General features: G+C 43.1%; 1 protein-coding gene across 1 annotated transcript in view; it reads right to left on the minus strand.

Annotated features, from left to right (window-relative positions):
• Positions 1 to 83: 83 nt before the first annotated feature.
• Positions 84 to 19,240, minus strand: part of LOC115105279 (follistatin-related protein 4-like) — a 63,508-nt gene continuing 44,351 nt past the window's right edge. Inside the window, exons 9-10 of the mRNA XM_065006809.1 lie at positions 4,604 to 4,713; positions 84 to 4,435 (exon numbers count right to left, since the gene is read on the minus strand). Of these exons, the coding sequence (XP_064862881.1) occupies positions 3,727 to 4,435; positions 4,604 to 4,713 (819 nt within the window). The 3' untranslated portion in view covers positions 84 to 3,726. The remainder of the gene's footprint in view (positions 4,436 to 4,603; positions 4,714 to 19,240) is intronic.

Raw genomic sequence — 19,240 nt, forward strand, 5'->3', positions numbered from 1 at the left:
TTCTTAGTAAATAGTCCATTTTATATTTTATTGAAAAACTGGGGGGAAAGAAAAATTACATCCCAGGCAACACAATACAGTATACAGTACAGTATGTCATATCCTTACAGTCAATGCTAATTCAAATACATCACTGGTGAGCTGGGTCTTGTCTGTGGGTAGATAATATGAGGTATAGACACTGGTTCCATACATTTCAGTTCAGATGAAGCAACTCAAAAATATATTTAAAAAATAATATTTTAATATATTATTGTACAGAGGCAATTGTTAGGTGGGGGAAAAAAGCATAGGAGTCATTAAAGGGAGACTCCACTCAAAAATGATATTTTGGTATTTTTGTTCATTAATCCACTGTCGATACAGTCCCAAAATGTTTTGCATGTCAGCAGTCAAGTTTTCAAGATAAAGGATTTTCAAGAAGCAAAGTGTCACGTGCCACATCATCATGATGTTTCGAAACGCATCACCAAGTGGACAAATGGAAAAAAAAGACTCAAATATAGTTTTTGTGTGAAGTTTCCCTTTAACAATTAGAGGAGAAGTAATACATTTATACACCCAGACTGTTTTAACATCTTAGGAAAAATCTACTCACAAAACACATACATCATACAACAGTTATTGCCTTAACAATGAGAATGTGTTGCATAGAGATAAACCAGCATGGATACAGCTACAAGCCTTTAAGGTTGCCAAAGATCTTAGAACAGCACACATTTATCCTCTAATTTAGGCCTCTTGTGTTGTTGATATTTATATAACATTTGACATATCTGCTGATTTGAATACTCTTAGTTGAGCCTATATGAATTCATATCTGATAACTACGTGGTTTTTAGTGCTTAAAGAACTGTGTAGCTCTGTTAACAATGTGAGATTTAGAGGCAGGCGTATCTTGCCGTTACTTAGCCAGTTACTGAGGGATGGGTAACACAAGCCCCATTTATACCTGGTGCTAACATGCATCCATTGTCCTGATCACATTCTGATTGAGCCCACAATTTTAGGCAGCAGTAGACGATTAAAAGATGCTTTGTGATCTGATTGTTATCAGATCTTATAAATGTAAACAGACAAGATAAGGACAAGATAAGGACAAGATCAGAACGAAGGATTCATGTTAGAGCCAAGTATAAACAGTGATAAAAATGTAAGTTTTAGCCACGTATCAGCACAATGCTAATATATTGTTAGTGTTTAGTCAGTCATAGTTTCGTCCTAATAGTAAAGAATGTCTGCTGACTGGATGTTTTTTTTTTCTCAGTCATAATACTGTCGCTCTAGTTAGCAAGAAGTCCCCCGTTGAGACTGGTCATTGTCGTAACTGCTGAAGAAGAGCTAGTATGTTGTCCTGGGGCAACCCAAAACCCATTACCACTGGACACATCCTGACTCAACCCAACAGAAAAAAACCAAAGTGACGCTGTGTTCGCCATTGGCGGGTCTGGGCCACTCTTCTGACCATTACAAATGGTACTCCTCATTTAGAAACTACTCTTGCCTGGTTTCAGACAGAAAGCTACACTGGATCGATTGGGCTTTGGATGGAAGAAGAGTATTGTAAAGAGAGTCCGATATGACAAAGGGATGTCTGCAACGTTTTCAGACCTGTGCTGTCCAGATGTCAGGATGACGTACTGTATGAGAAACTGCTGCACAAAAGAGCCAAATCCAGAGGCCCAGATATCAACAAACTCATAACAATTTGATGTAACTGTAGCTCTAACAACTTGATGTAATGAACGTTGAAATACATATACAGCATCAGTTCGGGGTTATATACCATAGTTTGTCCTCACGTTAGCAACAAACATATGTGTTTGGTGAAATTTGTCCCTGAATATTCACATATTTTATGTTCAAAGTCATTTATAATGTGACACGTTTTTTTTTTTGTCATTTTATTAGATATTATTTTACAAACCATTTCCCTCATAAACAAGAACACACCAAATGCATAAAGAAAACTGGACTCGTTTGAATGTGTTCTAAACAAGAACAATTTATATCTACAACAGTGTCTCTAATGTCAATATCATACCAAGAGGTTCAGGTTTGCAGCCATGGTCTTGGTTAGAGACCAGGTATGTAATATATGTGACATTTTCACCAGCAACTGTACTGTTTGTGATCCTGTGTACTTGAAGGCTGGGATTCAATCAGAGGTGCATTGATGATAAGCACATTGCACTAGTGGCAATGTACCTTTTAAAGGCAATTTTCCTGACGATTGTGGATGTTGCATTCACTGTAAATGCTGCGGAAATTACCTTGTCGACAAGCAGAAATGACCTTGTTGTTAACGCGCCTTTGATTGAATCCCAGCCGAAATGCTCTTAAACAATATTAGTGAGATGAGCCTCAACTCTCAGTACATGCATATGGAACACTCAGTTCTGATGATGCCTTTGGTGGTGACTCACATGAATTATTCTGAAGTTACTCTGTAATGGTGGCAAAATAAGTACTTTGGTCTGAGTGCCTGGTGCTTTTTGATGGCAATTACGGAAATGTTTTTTTTCTTCCGTGACCGCAAAATAATTGGGCTTCAAATTGGGCTTTTTGAATATATATTACACATCTCTGCCTCACTCCTGGAACACACACATATTTCTCTCTCGATACAACAGTGTTCTAAGAAATGTCATCTGTGTCAGATTGAGCCAAGGCAGTTACCGTAGCAACACATATCTAAATCGCAAACATGAGCAACACATCTGTTAATCTTGGTTTGTGTCTTTTTTTAATAACAGGTGTGTTTTGCTATTACTTGCTCGTCACATACAGTACTAGCCAACATTAGGGTAACAGGCACAGCTACTCCTTATGAGGGAAAGCTGTATTTCAGTTGTGGAGCAGTTGAAGAATGGAAACTAAGCTATAGGGAAACTGGATACACAGGACTTACAATACCTCCATGCTGATGAACAACACCCTTACAATGCTAGACTTAGTGGACAGAGGACTAGGAGGTCACTGGATCAAAACTGGAAGTAGGCTTACTGTGTGAGAGAGGGTGGGGGACATACTATACCATATATATTCTTTGTACAATAACATGTTATCCACGGATGGGTTTTCTACTGTATGCTATTAGATACTGTTCTTAGCTAAGGGATGGAAAAGTATTCTCTTTGGAAAGTAACAGGTCTTGACTAATACGGTACAACATGTTTCACGCCAAACTGTATGTTGTTGACAGAAAGCGTACAATAACATGGACAAGGACAAAGGCGAGTAACAGGGTGCTGTGGTTGTGAAAAGGACCGCTAACACATGTATACACTAGAGGCAGACAGACATCTTGTTGGGACTATTTGCAGTACTGGTGAACAACAAACATCTCGAAACCAAAAAGCGTTAGTCTAAAAAAAGTGAGCGTTGTGCATAGTTAAATTTTCAAAATGTCATCATTATATCCCTCCTGTTATCTGCAGTGTTTACAAGGAAGTGCAATGTACAACTCCTCTTAGTTAAGTACACATAGATCACAGTTGCACTAAAAGGAACTCACCACCCATCTTCTCCCCGTAAAAATACCATAATATGATTTTCTAAATATTTTTTTCAATTATTATTTTTTGTGTACTTTTGTTACAATAACCCAGGCGTGTGTTCCTCACACTCAGTCCCATGGTTGAGTCCACTTATGTCCATATATATCTTAATTAAGTGTTTTGGCCTGATCTCTCTTTCTCTCCCTCTCCCCTTCTTCCCACTCTCTCATACCTCTCCCACCCACACCACTGTGTTCCCTCTCTTGATGTCTGACACCTCACAGTGGGGTGTGTTCAGTTTGCCGTTCAACACAAAGAGAGATTCCGCTGAGGGAGTGACCAAGTACTGGCCAAACAGTCCGCTGGACACCACCACCCTGTTGGGCCCCCCCCAGGGCCAGGTGTGGTGTGACAGGGGCTCCTTGAGGCTTCCGAGGACCTCAATGTGCCCTGTTGCCAGGTCAGAGAAGAGCAGGTCTGTGCCTGAGCCAGAGGCAGCTACCACAGTGTACTGGTTGGACTTAGTGAATGAGGGCTGGAAGATCAGGTCGGACACAACGAGAGAGGTGTCCAGCTCCCGGCTTAAACCCAGCACCCCCTGGAAGGACACTGTTTGAACTCTGACCTTGCCGCGCTGCTGGTCAGGGGTGATGATGTAGCGGCCATCCGGGGACACATAGGGCTGGCCCGTGATGTTGAGGTTGGGACCAATGACAGTGTCGGTGACACTGTCGATGAGGAGCTGTGGCTGGGCTGACGAGGGGTCCCTGCTCTGAGACTGGCACTGAATGAAGTAAAAGCCACTCAGGTGTGTGTAGGCCATGCTGACGGGCACACAGCTATAGTTCTTCAGGCTGATGGTTTTGACTCTGTGGAAGGTCTCCAAGTCAATCTTATGCACCGCAGGTTCAGATTTGAGGAAGACGAAGCCAAACCTAAGACGACAAAGTTCAAGGGAAAGGTTAATGGTCTTTTTTGGGTGATTACGGTGTGGTTAGGATTCTCATTAAATTATAATTAGCTCTTTTCTCCTCCATTTGAGAGAGATTGCGAAGATGAGGTGGTGAGGTCACCAGTGTTAAAGGTTAACGGGCCTTCTGTACCTGACGTGTGTGATAATGAGGTTGGTTGGGGGGATGAAGAAGTCATCAACCCTCTGGAAGGGGGTGCGGATGGTGTGGTGCACCTCTCCAACACTGGCCTGGGGAATCACCTAGAACAGAGCAGTCAAAGGAGAACATGAGAACAGGAATTATACAAATACAAGTGTCACTTATCTGGCAAGAGAACATAAAAAGAGAGCATGGGTTGGAGCGTTTACTTAAACATAACAGCGAAACACTTCGAAGGCAATGTTGCCATATACTCTGAACTCCAAAAGTACTGGGAAAGTGACAGACTGTCAGCTTTAATTTGAAGGTATTTTCATCCATATCGGGTGAACCATTTAGAAATGACAGTACTTTTTGTACATTTTAGGGGACCAAAGATATTGGGACAGATTCACTTATACAGTGCCAGTCAAAAGTTTAGACACACCTACTCCTTCCAGGACCAAATATATTGGGACAGATTCACTTATACAGTGCCAGTCAAAAGTTTAGACACACCTACTCCTTCCAGGACCAAAGATTTTGGGACAGATTCACTTATACAGTGCCAGTCAAAAGTTTAGACACACCTACACCTTCCAGGGCTGTTATTTATGTGGACTATTTTCTACATTTTTTAATAATAGTGAAGACATCAACAATATGAAATAACACATACAGTTGAAGTCGGAAGTTTACATACACCTTAGCCAAATACATTTAAACTCAGTTTTTCACAATTCCTGCATTTAATCCTAGTACAAATTCCCTGTTTTAGGTCAGTTAGGATCTCCACTGTATGTTAAGAATGTGAAATGTCAGAATAATGGTACAGAGAATGATTTATTTCAGCTTTTATTTCTTCCATCACATTCCCAGTGGGTCAGAAGTAAACATACATTAATTTAGTATTTGGTAGCATTGCCTTTAAATTGTTTTACTTTGGTCAAACGTTTCAGATAGCCTCCCACAAGCTTCCCACAATAAGTTGGGTGAATTTTGGCCCATTCCTCCTGACAGAGCTGGTGTAACTGAGTCAGGTTTGTAAGGCACCTTGCTCGCACACACTTCTTCAGTTCTGCCCACACATTTTCTATAGGATTGAGGTCAGGGCTTTGTGATGGCCACTCCAATACCTTAACTTTGTTGTCTTTAAGCCATTTTGCCACAACTTTGGAAGTATGCTTGAGGTCATTGTCCATTTGGAAGACCCATTTGTGACCGAGCTTTAGCTTCCTGACTGATGTCTTGAGATGTTGCTTCAACATATCCAAATCATTTTCCATCCTCATGAGCCATCTATTTGGTTAAATAAACCACACCCTCCTGCAGCAAAGCACCCCCACAACATGATGCTGCCACCCCCGTGCTTCACGGTTGGGATGGTGTTCTTTGGCTTGCAAGCCTCCCCTATTCCTCCAAACATAACGATGGTCATTATGGCCAAACAGTTCTATTTTTGTTTCATCAGACCAGAGGACATTTCTCCAAAAAGTACGATCCTTGTCCCCATGTGCAGTTGCAAACCGGCTTTTTTATGGTGGTTTTAGAGCAGTGGCTTCTTCCTTGCTGAACGGCCTTTCAGGTCATGTCGATATAGGACTCGTTTTACTGTGGATATAGATACTTTTATAACTATTTCCTCCAGCATCTCCACAATGTCCTTTGCTGTTGTTCTGGGATTGATTGGCACTTTTTGCACCAAAGTACATTCATCTCTAGGAGACAGAATGCGTCTCACTTTCCTGAGCGGTATGACGGCTGCATGGTCCCATGGTGTTTATACTTGCGTACTATTGTTGGTACAGAAGGACGTGGTACCTGCAGGCGTTTGAAAATTGCTCCCAAGGATGAACCAGACTTGTGGAGGTCTACATTTTCCTTTCTGCGGTATCGGCTGATTTCTTTTGATTTTCCCATGATGTCAAGCAAAGAGGCACTGAGTTTGAAGGTAGGCCTTGAAATACATCCACAGGTACACCTCCAATTGACTCAAATGATGTCAATTAGCCTATCAGAAGCTTCTAAAGCCATGACATCATAAGCTGTTTGATGGCACAGTCAACTTAGTGTATGTAAACTTCTGACCCGCTGGAATTGTGATACAGTGAATTATAAGTGAAAAAATCTGTCTGTAAACATTGTTGGAAAAATGTCCTAACCGACTTGCCAAAACTATAGTTTGTTAACAGGACATTTGTGGAGTGGTTGAAAAATGAGTTTTAATGACTCCGACCTAAATGTATGTAAACTTCTGACTTCAACTGTATGGAATCATGTAGTATCCCAAAAAATGTTAAACAAATGAAAATGTATTTTATATTTGAGATTCTTCAAAGTAGCCACCCTTTCTTTGCCTTGATGACAGCTTTGCACACTATTAGCATTCTCTCAACCAGCTTCATGAGGTAGTCACCAGGAATGCATTTCAATTAACAGGTATGCTTTTTTAAAGTACATTTCTGTAATTTCTTTCCTTAATGCGTTTCAGCCAATCAGTTGTGTTGTGAGAAGGTAGGGGTGGTATACAGACAATAGCCCTATTTGGTAAAAGACCAAGTCAATATTACGGCCAGAACAGCTCAAATAAGCAAAGAGAAATTACAGTACATCATTACTTTAAGACATGAATGTCAGTCAATGCGGAACATTTCAAGATCTTTGAAAGTTTCTTCACGTGCAGTCGCAAAACCCATCAAGCTCTACCACAAAACTGGCACTCGTGAGGAACGCCACAGGAAAGGAAGACTCAGAGTTACCTCTGCTGCAGAGAATAAGTACATTAGAGTTAACTGCACCTCAGATTGCAGCCCAAATAAATGCTTTTCAGAATTCCAGTAACACACATCTCAACATCAACTGTTCAGAGGAGACTTCATGAATCAGGCCTTCATGGTCGAATTGCTGCAAAGAAACCACTACTCAAGGACACCAATAAGAAGAAGAGACTTGTTTGGGACAAGAAACAGGAGCAATGGACATTAGACCGTCCTTTGCTCTGATGAGTCCAAATTTGAGATATTTGGTTTCAACCGTTGTGTCTGTGTGAGACACAGAGTAGGTGAACGGATGATCTCAGCATGTGTGGTTCCCACCGTGAAGCATGGAGGAGGAGGTGTGATGATGCTTTGCTGGTGACACTCTCTGTGATTTATTTAGAATTTAAGTCACACTTAACCAGCATGGCTACCACAGCATTCTGCAGCGATACGCCATCCCATCTGGTTTGCACTTAGTGGTACTATCATTTTTCTTTTTAACAGGAAAATGACCCAAAACACACCTCAAGGCTGTGTAAGGGCTTTTTGACCAAGAAGGAGAGTTATGGAGTGCGGCATCAGATACCTGGCCTCCAAAATCACCCAACATCAATCCGATTGATATGGTTTGGGATGAGTTAGACGGCAAAGGGAAGGAAAAGCAGAATATTTGGGAACTCCTTCAAGGCTATTGGAAAATCATTCCTCATGAAGCTGGTTGAGAGAATGCCAAGAGTGTGCAAAGCTGTAATCAAGGCAAAGGGTGGCTACTTAGAAGAATCTGAAATCTAAAATATATTTTGATTTGTTTAACACTTTTTTGGTTATTACATGATTCCATATGTATTATTTCATAGTGTTGATGTCTTCACTATTATTCTACAATGTAGAAATTAGTAAAAATAAAGAAAAACCCTTGAATGAGTAGGTGTGTCCAAACATTTAACTGGTACTGTATCTGTATTAAAGTAGTCAAAAGTTCAGTATTTGGTCCCATATGCCTAACACGCAATGATTACATCAAGTTTGTGACTCTGCAAACTTGTTGGATGCATTTGCTGTTTGCCCAATAGAAATGAATGGTAAATAATGTATTGTGTCGATTATTTCATCATATATTTAAAGTAAAAAATCTAAAATAAATTGAAAACCATAATTTAAAAAAATAATTGAACTGAAACCGAACTGACTTCAAAAAGCACTAATCGCTCAGCAATAGCTTACAGTCTCCACTTTATCCTCATTGCCATTGTATCATTTCAAATCCAAGGTGCTGGAGTACAGAGCCAAAACAAAAACAAATGTGTCAGTGTGCATTGGGAAGTATAGTTAAACTGATGATACAGTGCCTTGCGAAAGTATTCGGCCCCCTTGAACTTTGCGACCTTTTGCCACATTTCAGGCTTCAAACATAAAGATATAAAACTGTATTTTTTTGTGAAGAATCAACAACAAGTGGGACACAATCATGAAGTGGAACGACATTTATTGGATATTTCAAACTTTTTTAACAAATCAAAAACTGAAAAATTGGGCGTGCAAAATTATTCAGCCCCTTTACTTTCAGTGCAGCAAACTCTCTCCAGAAGTTCAGTGAGGATCTCTGAATGATCCAATGTTGACCTAAATGACTAATGATGATAAATACAATCCACCTGTGTGTAATCAAGTCTCTGTATAAATGCACCTGCACTGTGATAGTCTCAGAGGTCCGTTAAAAGCGCAGAGAGCATCAAGAAGAACAAGGAACACACCAGGCAGGTCCGAGATACTGTTGTGAAGAAGTTTAAAGCCGGATTTGGATGCAAAAAGATTTCCCAAGCTTTAAACATCCCAAGGGGCACTGTGCAAGCGATAATATTGAAATGGAAGGAGTATCAGACCACTGCAAATCTACCAAGACCTGGCCGTCCCTCTAAACTTTCAGCTCATACAAGGAGAAGACTGATCAGAGATGCAGCCAAGAGGCCCATGATCACTCTGGATGAACTGCAGAGATCTACAGCTGGAAGAAAACCTGATGGAGTCTGCAAAAGACCTGAGACTGGGACGGAGATTTGTCTTCCAACAAGACAATGATCCAAAACATAAAGCAAAATCTACAATGGAATGGTTCAAAAATAAACATATCCAGGTGTTAGAATTGTCATTGTCTTGTTGGAAGACAAATCTCCGTCCCAGTCTCAGGTCTGTTGCAGACTCCATCAGGTTTTCTTCCCGAATGGTCCTGTATTTGGCTCCATCCATCTTCCCATCAATTTTAACCATCTTCCCTGTCCCTGCTGAAGAAAAGCAGGCCCAAACCATGATGCTGCCACCACCATGTTTGACAGTGGGGATGGTGTGTTCAGGGTGATGCGCTGTGTTGCTTTTACGCCAAACATAACGTTTTGCATTGTTGCCAAAAAGTTCAATTTTGGTTTCATCTGACCAGAGCACCTTCTTCCACATGTTTGGTGTGTCTCCCAGGTGGCTTGTGGCAAACTTTAAATGACACTTTTTATGGATATCTTTAAGAAATGGCTTTCTTCTTGCCACTCTTCCATAAAGGCCAGATTTGTGCAATATACGACTGATTGTTGTCCTATGGACAGAGTCTCCCAACTCAGCTGTAGATCTCTGCAGTTCATCCAGAGTGATCATGGGCCTCTTGGCTGCATCTCTGATCAGTCTTCTCCTTGTATGAGCTGAAAGTTTAGAGGGAGGGCCAGGTCTTGGTAGATTTGCAGTGGTCTGATACTCCTTCCATTTCAATATTATCGCTTGCACAGTGCTCCTTGGGATGTTTAAAGCTTGGGAAATCTTTTTGCATCCAAATCCGGCTTTAAACTTCTTCACAACAGTATCTCGGACCTGCCTGGTGTGTTCCTTGTTCTTCTTGATGCTCTCTGCGCTTTTAACGGACCTCTGAGACTATCACAGTGCAGGTGCATTTATACGGAGACTTGATTACACACAGGTGGATTGTATTTATCATCATTAGTCATTTAGGTCAACATTGGATCATTCAGAGATCCTCACTGAACTTCTGGAGAGAGTTTGCTGCACTGAAAGTAAAGGGGCTGAATAATTTTGCACGCCCAATTTTTCAGTTTTTGATTTGTTAAAAAAGTTTGAAATATCCAATAAATGTCGTTCCACTTCATGATTGTGTCCCACTTGGTGTTGATTCTTCACAAAAAAATACAGCTTTATATCTTTATGTTTGAAGCCAGAAATGTGGCAAAAGTTCGCAACGTTCAAGGGGGCCAAATACTTTCGCAAGGCACTGTATATGGCCTCACCTCAAGACAGGATAGACAAATGTATTGGCTAATGGTTGCTTGAGAAGATACAAGTCACAAGTCAAAGGTGGTCGTCTGACTCATCCATTTCTCATTGGACGATCTATCCATCCACTTTATTGGCCCCACCCAGTATGTACATGACAAATGCTTCATCAGGTACCCTACATTAATCAGGTCACTGTCAAGGACTTGTGGGCTGTTTATGTGACCACTGCATAGCTTGGCTTGTTTAAGGAACCCCAGTAAATATTTAATGTAGAAGCTATTTGAATTAAAGATAAAACAACTAAAGACACTAATCTGAAGTCGGTGCCATCCCTACTAAAGCTCTAAAGCCATCACATTGTCAGTGGGGGACCTGATTTTGTATTTTGCAGTCTTCCTATGAGCAAACTATACTGACAAATTTAAAAAACGTTTTAATGCAGCGCCCTTTGCCATTGCAGTCAACAGAGCTACAGAGCCCCGGATGTAACAAAACAGTTTTTTTTAGAGAGAAACCTTGTTAATAAAGAAGGTCATTAGAGATGTTACATTGTTACAATGGTGAAGAGTTAATGAGATCACACGTCATATAAGTCATGTCTAATTAGGAAGTAATGCTCTCACAGGCTCACATCATATAAGTCATGTCTAATTAGGAAGTAATGCTCTCACAGGCTCACATCATATAAGTCATGTCTAATTAGGAAGTAATGCTCTCACAGGCTCACATAGAAGTCATGTCTAATTAGGAAGTTATGCTCTCACAGGCTCACATAGAAGTCATGTCTAATTAAGAAGTTATGCTCTCACAGGCTCACATCAGAAGTTGTGTCTAATTAGGAAGTTATGCTCTCACAGGCTCACATCATAGAAGTCATGTCTAATTAAGAAGTTATGCTCTCACAAGCTCACATCATAGAAGTCATGTCTAATTAGGAAGTTATGCTCTCACAGGCTCACATCATAGAAGTCATGTCTAATTAGGAAGTAATGCTCTCACAGGCTCACATAGAAGTCATGTCTAATTAGGAAGTTATGCTCTCACAGGCTCACATAGAAGTCATGTCTAATTAAGAAGTTATGCTCTCACAGGCTCACATCAGAAGTTGTGTCTAATTAGGAAGTTATGCTCTCACAGGCTCACATCATAGAAGTCATGTCTAATTAAGAAGTTATGCTCTCACAAGCTCACATCATAGAAGTCATGTCTAATTAGGAAGTTATGCTCTCACAGGCTCACATCATAGAAGTCATGTCTAATTAGGAAGTTATGCTCTCACAGGCTCACATCATAGAAGTCATGTCTAATTATGAAGTTATGCTCTCACAGGCTCACATAGAAGTCATGTCTAATTAAGAAGTTATGCTCTCACAGGCTCACATAGAAGTCATGTCTAATTAAGAAGTTATGCTCTCACAGGCTCACATCAGAAGTTGTGTCTAATTAGGAAGTTATGCTCTCACAGGCTCACATCATAGAAGTCATGTCTAATTAAGAAGTTATGCTCTCACAAGCTCACATCATAGAAGTCATGTCTAATTAGGAAGTTATGCTCTCACAGGCTCACATCATAGAAGTCATGTCTAATTAGGAAGTTATGCTCTCACAGGCTCACATCATAGAAGTCATGTCTAATTATGAAGTTATGCTCTCACAGGCTCACATCATAGAAGTCATGTCTAATTAGGAAGTTATGCTCTCACAGGCTCACATCATAGAAGTAATGTCTAATTAAGAAGTTATGCTCTCACAGACTCACATCGAAGAAGTCATGTCTAATTAAGAAGTAATGCGCTCACATCATAGAAGTCATGTCTAATTGGGAAGTAATGCTCTCACAGGCTCAGGATGCTGTAAACTTCACACCACCACCCTGGCACATACTGTATTTTACCTCGGCTATTATTTTCTCTCCTGTATTACACCTATTGTGTAGGTTTAACACTGAAGGGAAATTGGTTTGTACTGACTGAGTACCTTTTATATTGAACTGTACTTCCTTCAAGGCAGACTGGTGGATCTCAATATTATTAAGAAATGCTTTATATATTCTATACTGTAGGTCCCCACTTTACAAGAATATTACACTGGTCTTACACTATATTATGAGGGTAAAGTAATGTTGTAATTGTACTATAAATCCAAGTTTATACTAATATCCAACTCCTGAGATAGACCTGTGTCCTCTCTAGGGGGTGTACTTGTACATCAAGCTTCAGAAACAGGAGATAGGATCGTACTTCTACAAGCCAAGGCTCGTGCAAACATACTTACTAATATCCAACTTGCAGGCCTCTACTGGCCAATTCCATTATCCAAGTATCTATTACAGTTGCATCTTTTGATCATGCTGAGGTTTCAACATATTCCAGCGTCTTGCCACTGTTATGTTGTAAGCTCATATCAACATGTTTCTAAACCCTAGTTTCATAGGTAATTATCTAATGATCCTGTAGCCAAATGTCAACATATATACTGAACAAAAATATAAATGCAAAATACAACAATTTCAACAATTTTACTGAGTTACAGTTCATATAAGGAAATCAGTCAATTGAAATAAATGAATTAGGCCCTAATCTATTGATTTCACATGACTGGGCAGGGGCACATCGAGTTTTTCTCAACAAAAGGTCTTTATTACAGAGAGAAATACTCTTCATTTTCATCAGCTGTCCAGGTAGCTGGTCTCAGGTAATCCCACAGGTGAAGAAGCCGGATGTGGAGGTACTGGGCTGGCGTGGTTACACATGGTCTGTGGTTGTGAGGGCAGTTGGACATAATACCAAATTCTCTAAAATGAGGTTGGAGGAGGCTTATGGTAGAGAAATTAACATTACATTCTCTGACAACAGCTCAGGTGGACATTCCTTCAGTCAGAATGCCAATTGCACACTCCCTCAAAACTTGAGACATCTGTGGCATTGTGTTGAGTGGCAAAACTGCACATTTTAGAGTGGCCTTTTATTGTCCCCCAGTACAAGGTGCACCTGTGTAATGATCATGCTGTTTAATCAGCTTCTTCAGCTTCTGGCACTTCCGGGTTGGAGCGAGCGGTCGCATCTGCACTCGGTCCGCAGGTAGTATTACATTTCATTACATTTCATTACATTTCATTATAGTACAACGGTTTGATTTGTCTAATCTTAGCAATTTCTTCTTAGCTAGCTACACAGCCGTCTTTGTATCATAGATAATTGCGTAATTATCGTATTTCGTCGTCCTAACGCAGTCTACACTGCCCTGCAGCTAGCCAGCTAGCTAACGTCCACCGTTAGCTAGTCCACCGTCTACCGATTAGCAGCACAACTATTACACTCAACTGAACGACTTGATTAGTGTAGTGTTAGCTAGCTACATAGTTGTCTTTGCTGTCTTCGTACCCAAGATAATTGTGTAGTTTAGAGTGTGTAGTTTTATGTCTACCTTAACATAGGAGACTCTGCTAGCTAGCCAACAGCTAGCCAACGTCTACCGAACAGAACTTCTGCACTCAACAATCCGGTCGCATTTCGCTTCGCTCCACAGGTAGTATCACATTTTTCATTTCATTTCATTACAGTACAACGGCTTGATTTGTTTGATCGTAGCTAGCTACATAGCTAGCTACATAGCCTCTTTGTATCAAAGATAATTGTGTAGTCTAGAGCGATTTCCTAGGTTAGTTAGCCAGCTATTGTCGTTCTTTTAACGCAACGTAACGTAATCAACACTGCTAGCTAGCCAGCTAGCCCCGAATAGCAGCACAGTAGAAACTATTACACTCAACGGAACGACTTGATTAGTGTAGTGTCAACAACGCAGCCAATGCCAACTAGCCTACTTAGTCAACAACGCAGCCTCTGCCAGCTAGGCCACTTCAGCAGTACTGTATCATTTTAATCAGTTTAGTCAATAAGATTCTTGCTACGTAAGCTTAACTCTCTGAACACTCGTGACGTGTAGTCCACTTGTCATTCCAATCTCCTTTGCATTAGCGTAGCCTCTTGTGTAGCCTGTCAACTATGTGTCTGTCTATCCCTGTTCTCTCCCCTCTGCACAGACCATACAAACGCTCCACACCGCGTGGCCGCGCCCACCCTAATCTGGTGGTCCCAGCGCACGACCCACGTGGAGTTCCAGGTCTCCGGTAGCCTCTGGAACTGCCGATCTGCGCCAACAAGGCAGAGTTCATCTCCGCCTATGTCTCCCTCCAGTCCCTCGACTTCTTGGCACTGACGGAAACATGGATCACCACAGACAACACTGCTACTCCTACTGCTCTCTCTTCGTCTGCCCACGTGTTCTCGCACACCCCGAGAGCTTCTGGTCAGCGGGGTGGTGGCACCGGGATCCTCATCTCTCCCAAGTGGTCATTCTCTCTTTCTCCCCTTACCCATCTGTCTATCGCCTCCTTTGAATTCCATGCTGTCACAGTTACCAGCCCTTTCAAGCTTAACATCCTTATCATTTATCGCCCTCCAGGTTCCCTCGAGAGTTCATCAATGAGCTTGATGCCTTGATAAGCTCCTTTCCTGAGGACGGCTCACCTCTCACAGTTCTGGGCGACTTTAACCTCCCCACGCCTACCTTTGACTCATTCCTCTCTGCCTCCTTCTTTCCACTCCTCTCTCTTTTGACCTCACCCTCTCACCTTCCCCCTACTCACAAGGCAGGAAATACGCTCGACCTCATCTTTACTAGATGCTGTTCTTCCACTAACCTCGTTGCAACTCCCCTCCAAGTCTCCGACCACTACCTTGTATCCTTTTCCCCTCGCTCTCATCCAACACTTCCCACACTGCCCCTACTCGGATGGTATCGCGCCGTCCCAACCTTCGCTCTCTCTCCCGCTACTCTCTCTCCTCTTCCATCCTATCATCTCTTCCTCTGCTCAAACCTTCTCCAACCTATCTCCTGATTCTGCCTCCTCAACCCTCCTCTCCTCCCCCTTTCTGCATCCTTTGACTCTCTATGTCCCCTATCCTCCAGGCCGGCTCGGTCCTCCCCTCCCGCTCCGTGGCTCGACGACTCATTGCGAGCTCACAGAACAGGGCTCCGGGCAGCCGAGCGGAAATGGAGGAACTCGCTCCCCTGCGGACCTGACATCCTTTCACTCCCTCCTCTCTACATTTTCCTCTTCTTCTCTGCTGCTAAAGCCACTTTCTACCACTCTAAATTCCAAGCATCTGCCTCTAACCCTAGGAAGCTCTTTGCAACCTTCTCCTCCCTCCTGAATCCTCCCTCCCCTCCCCCTCCTCCCTCTCTGCAGATGACTTCAACCATTTTGAAAGAAGGTCGACGACATCCGATCCTCGTTTGCTAAGTCAAACGACACCGCTGGTTCTGCTCACACTGCCCTACCCTGTGCTCTGACCTCTTTCTCCCCTCTCTCTCCAGATGAAATCTCGCGTCTTGTGACGGCCGGCCGCCCTACAACCTGCCCGCTTGACCCTATCCCCTCCTCTCTTCTCCAGACCATTTCCGGAGACCTCCTCCCTTACCTCACCTCGCTCATCAACTCATCCCTGACTGCTGGCTACGCCCCTTCCGTCTTCAAGAGAGCGAGAGTTGCACCCTTCTGAAAAACCTACACTCGATCCCTCCGATGTCAACAACTACAGACCAGTATCCCTTCTTCTTTTTCTCTCCAAAACTCTTGAACGTGCCGTCCTTGGCCAGCTCTCCCGCTATCTCTCTCAGAATGACCTTCTTGATCCAAATCAGTCAGGTTTCAAGACTAGTCATTCAACTGAGACTGCTCTTCTCTGTATCACGGAGGCGCTCCGCACTGCTAAAGCTAACTCTCTCTCCTCTGCTCTCATCCTTCTAGACCTATCGGCTGCCTTCGATACTGTGAACCATCAGATCCTCCTCTCCACCCTCTCCGAGTTGGGCATCTCCGGCGCGGCCCACGCTTGGATTGCGTCCTACCTGACAGGTCGCTCCTACCAGGTGGCGTGGCGAGAATCCGTCTCCATACCACGTGCTCTCACCACTGGTGTCCCCCAGGCTCTGTTCTAGGCCCTCTCCTATTCTCGCTATACACCAAGTCACTTGGCTCTGTCATAACCTCACATGGTCTCTCCTATCATTGCTATGCAGACGACACACAATTAATCTTCTCCTTTCCCCTTCTGATGACCAGGTGGCGAATCGCATCTCTGCATGTCTGGCAGACATATCCGTGTGGATGACGGATCACCACCTCAAGCTGAACCTCGGCAAGACGGAGCTGCTCTTCCTCCCGGGAAGGACTGCCCGTTCCATGATCTCGCCATCACGGTTGACAACTCCATTGTGTCCTCCTCCCAGAGCGCTACGAACCTTGGCGTGATCCTGGACAACACCCTGTCGTTCTCAACTAACATCAAGGCGGTGGCCCGTTCCTGTAGGTTCATGCTCTACAACATCCGCAGAGTACGACCCTGCCTCACACAGGAAGCGGCGCAGGTCCTAATCCAGGCACTTGTCATCTCCCGTCTGGATTACTGCAACTCGCTGTTGGCTGGGCTCCCTGCCTGTGCCATTAAACCCCTACAACTCATCCAGAACGCCGCAGCCCGTCTGGTGTTCAACCTTCCCAAGTTCTCTCACGTCACCCCGCTCCTCCGCTCCCTCCACTGGCTTCCAGTTGAAGCTCGCATCCGCTACAAGACCATGGTGCTTGCCTACGGAGCTGTGAGGGGAACGGCACCTCAGTACCTCCAGGCTCTGATCAGGCCCTACACCCAAACAAGGGCACTGCGTTCATCCACCTCTGGCCTGCTCGCCTCCCTACCACTGAGGAAGTACAGTTCCCGCTCAGCCCAGTCAAAACTGTTCGCTGCTCTGGCCCCCCAATGGTGGAACAAACTCCCTCACGACGCCAGGACAGCGGAGTCAATCACCACCTTCCGGAGACACCTGAAACCCCACCTCTTTAAGGAATACCTAGGATAGGATAAAGTAATCCCTCTCACCCCCCCCCCCTGAAAAGATTTAGATGCACTACTGTTCCACTGGAGGTCATAAGGTGAATGCACCAATTTGTAAGTCGCTCTGGATAAGAGCGTCTGCTAAATGACTTAAATGTTAAATGTTCTTGAGATGCCACACCTGTCAGGTGGATGGATTATCTTGGCAAAGGAGAAAGGTTTACTAACAAGGATGTAAACAAATTTGTGCACAACATTTGAGAGAAATAAGCTTTTTGTGCATATGGAAAAATTCTGGGATCTTTTATTTCAGCTCATGAAACATGTTGTGTTTATATTTTTGTTCAGTATATATTGTAGCCTAGGCATTTCTTTCCTGCAAAATCACACTCATCCCACTGTAAGCAAGCTTATAGCCTACTGCTGAAAGAGAAGGCAAAGAGGGGTGGGCTGATCAGATGATCATAGCGAATGTAGATTATGTAAATTAGCTAGTTAGCTATGCTGTTGAAACAATCTAACTAGTATTAATCTGTGGTTGGAGTTTGTTCGAGGAGGGTGCAGCTGCTGTGGGGTGTGTCAAAAGGAAAGTAGTGGGCGTGTGGAAATGAGTGGGTGTGTCAAAAGGAAAGTAGTGGGCTTGTGGAAATGAGTGGGTGTGTCAAAAGGAAAGTAGTGGGCGTGTGGAAATGAGTGGGTGTGTCAAAAGGAAAGTAGTGGGCGTGTGGAAATGAGTGGGTGTGTCAAAAGGAAAGTAGTGGGCGTGTGGAAATGAGTGGGTGTGTCAAAAGGAAAGTAGTGGGCGTGTGGAAATGAGTGGGTGTGTCAAAAGGAAAGTAGTGGGCGTGTGGAAATGAGTGGGTGTGTCAAAAGGAAAGTAGTGGGCGTGTGGAAATGAGTGGGTGTGTCAAAAGCTACAGGTTAGATGGTTTTGACTGAGCTGTGTTTTTTTCTTACTGCGCAATTACTGTACATTGAGCTTCCCCGTACCACGAGAGTTTGGACTTCTGCTTTGAAGCCAGAGGAGGAGTCTGAGTCGTATTTCACTGTTAGTTTTACACAAATAATTGTAAATTTTCAGATATAAAACAGACCATTTTGTTTTTAATTAAAAGTACTGATGATGGATGTACCGTTGCTTGTATGCCCGTGCTTACTGTGACTGCCACCCATGCCGTTGCTTGGCAAACGGTGTTGTTGCCATTCATGCCCTCCCAATTGAGTAGTAGACTGTATGTGTGTATCAAGGTGACACCTAGATGGTTATCAATATGAGTTATTTCTTGTGTAGGCTGTTATCCTAATGGAAATAAAATCATGGGAGGAGAAAAATGACCGTGTTAGCTGCCCAGTGGGAAGCAACTCTGTTCGGCATGCACATCGATACAACACTGATGCACTAGTCATTCGCACTGGCTTATCGACTTGTCGTGCATCCCAATCAGCCACGCAAAACAGTCTTGACTGGCAACAAATCTGTCCATATTGGGCCTCAGCTACCCATACTTGGTTTGTTCTGCTGCTGACATCTACCTCTTAGGCCTGCGAACAAACACTCAAATTGAAGCCTTTCCTGTTCCTGACAGTGAGATGACACATACAACTAGCTACTACACTAAACGTTTAGCACAGGTAGCTTCTGCCAGCAGGAATGAGTGCAATATGTGATCGCATGGGGCCATTTTCCAAGATACAGTTGTTTTGAAATGAGCTAGTTTGAT

The sequence above is a fragment of the Oncorhynchus nerka genome, linkage group LG22 (assembly GCF_034236695.1).
Source record: "Oncorhynchus nerka isolate Pitt River linkage group LG22, Oner_Uvic_2.0, whole genome shotgun sequence".
NCBI classification, from domain to species: domain Eukaryota; kingdom Metazoa; phylum Chordata; class Actinopteri; order Salmoniformes; family Salmonidae; genus Oncorhynchus; species Oncorhynchus nerka.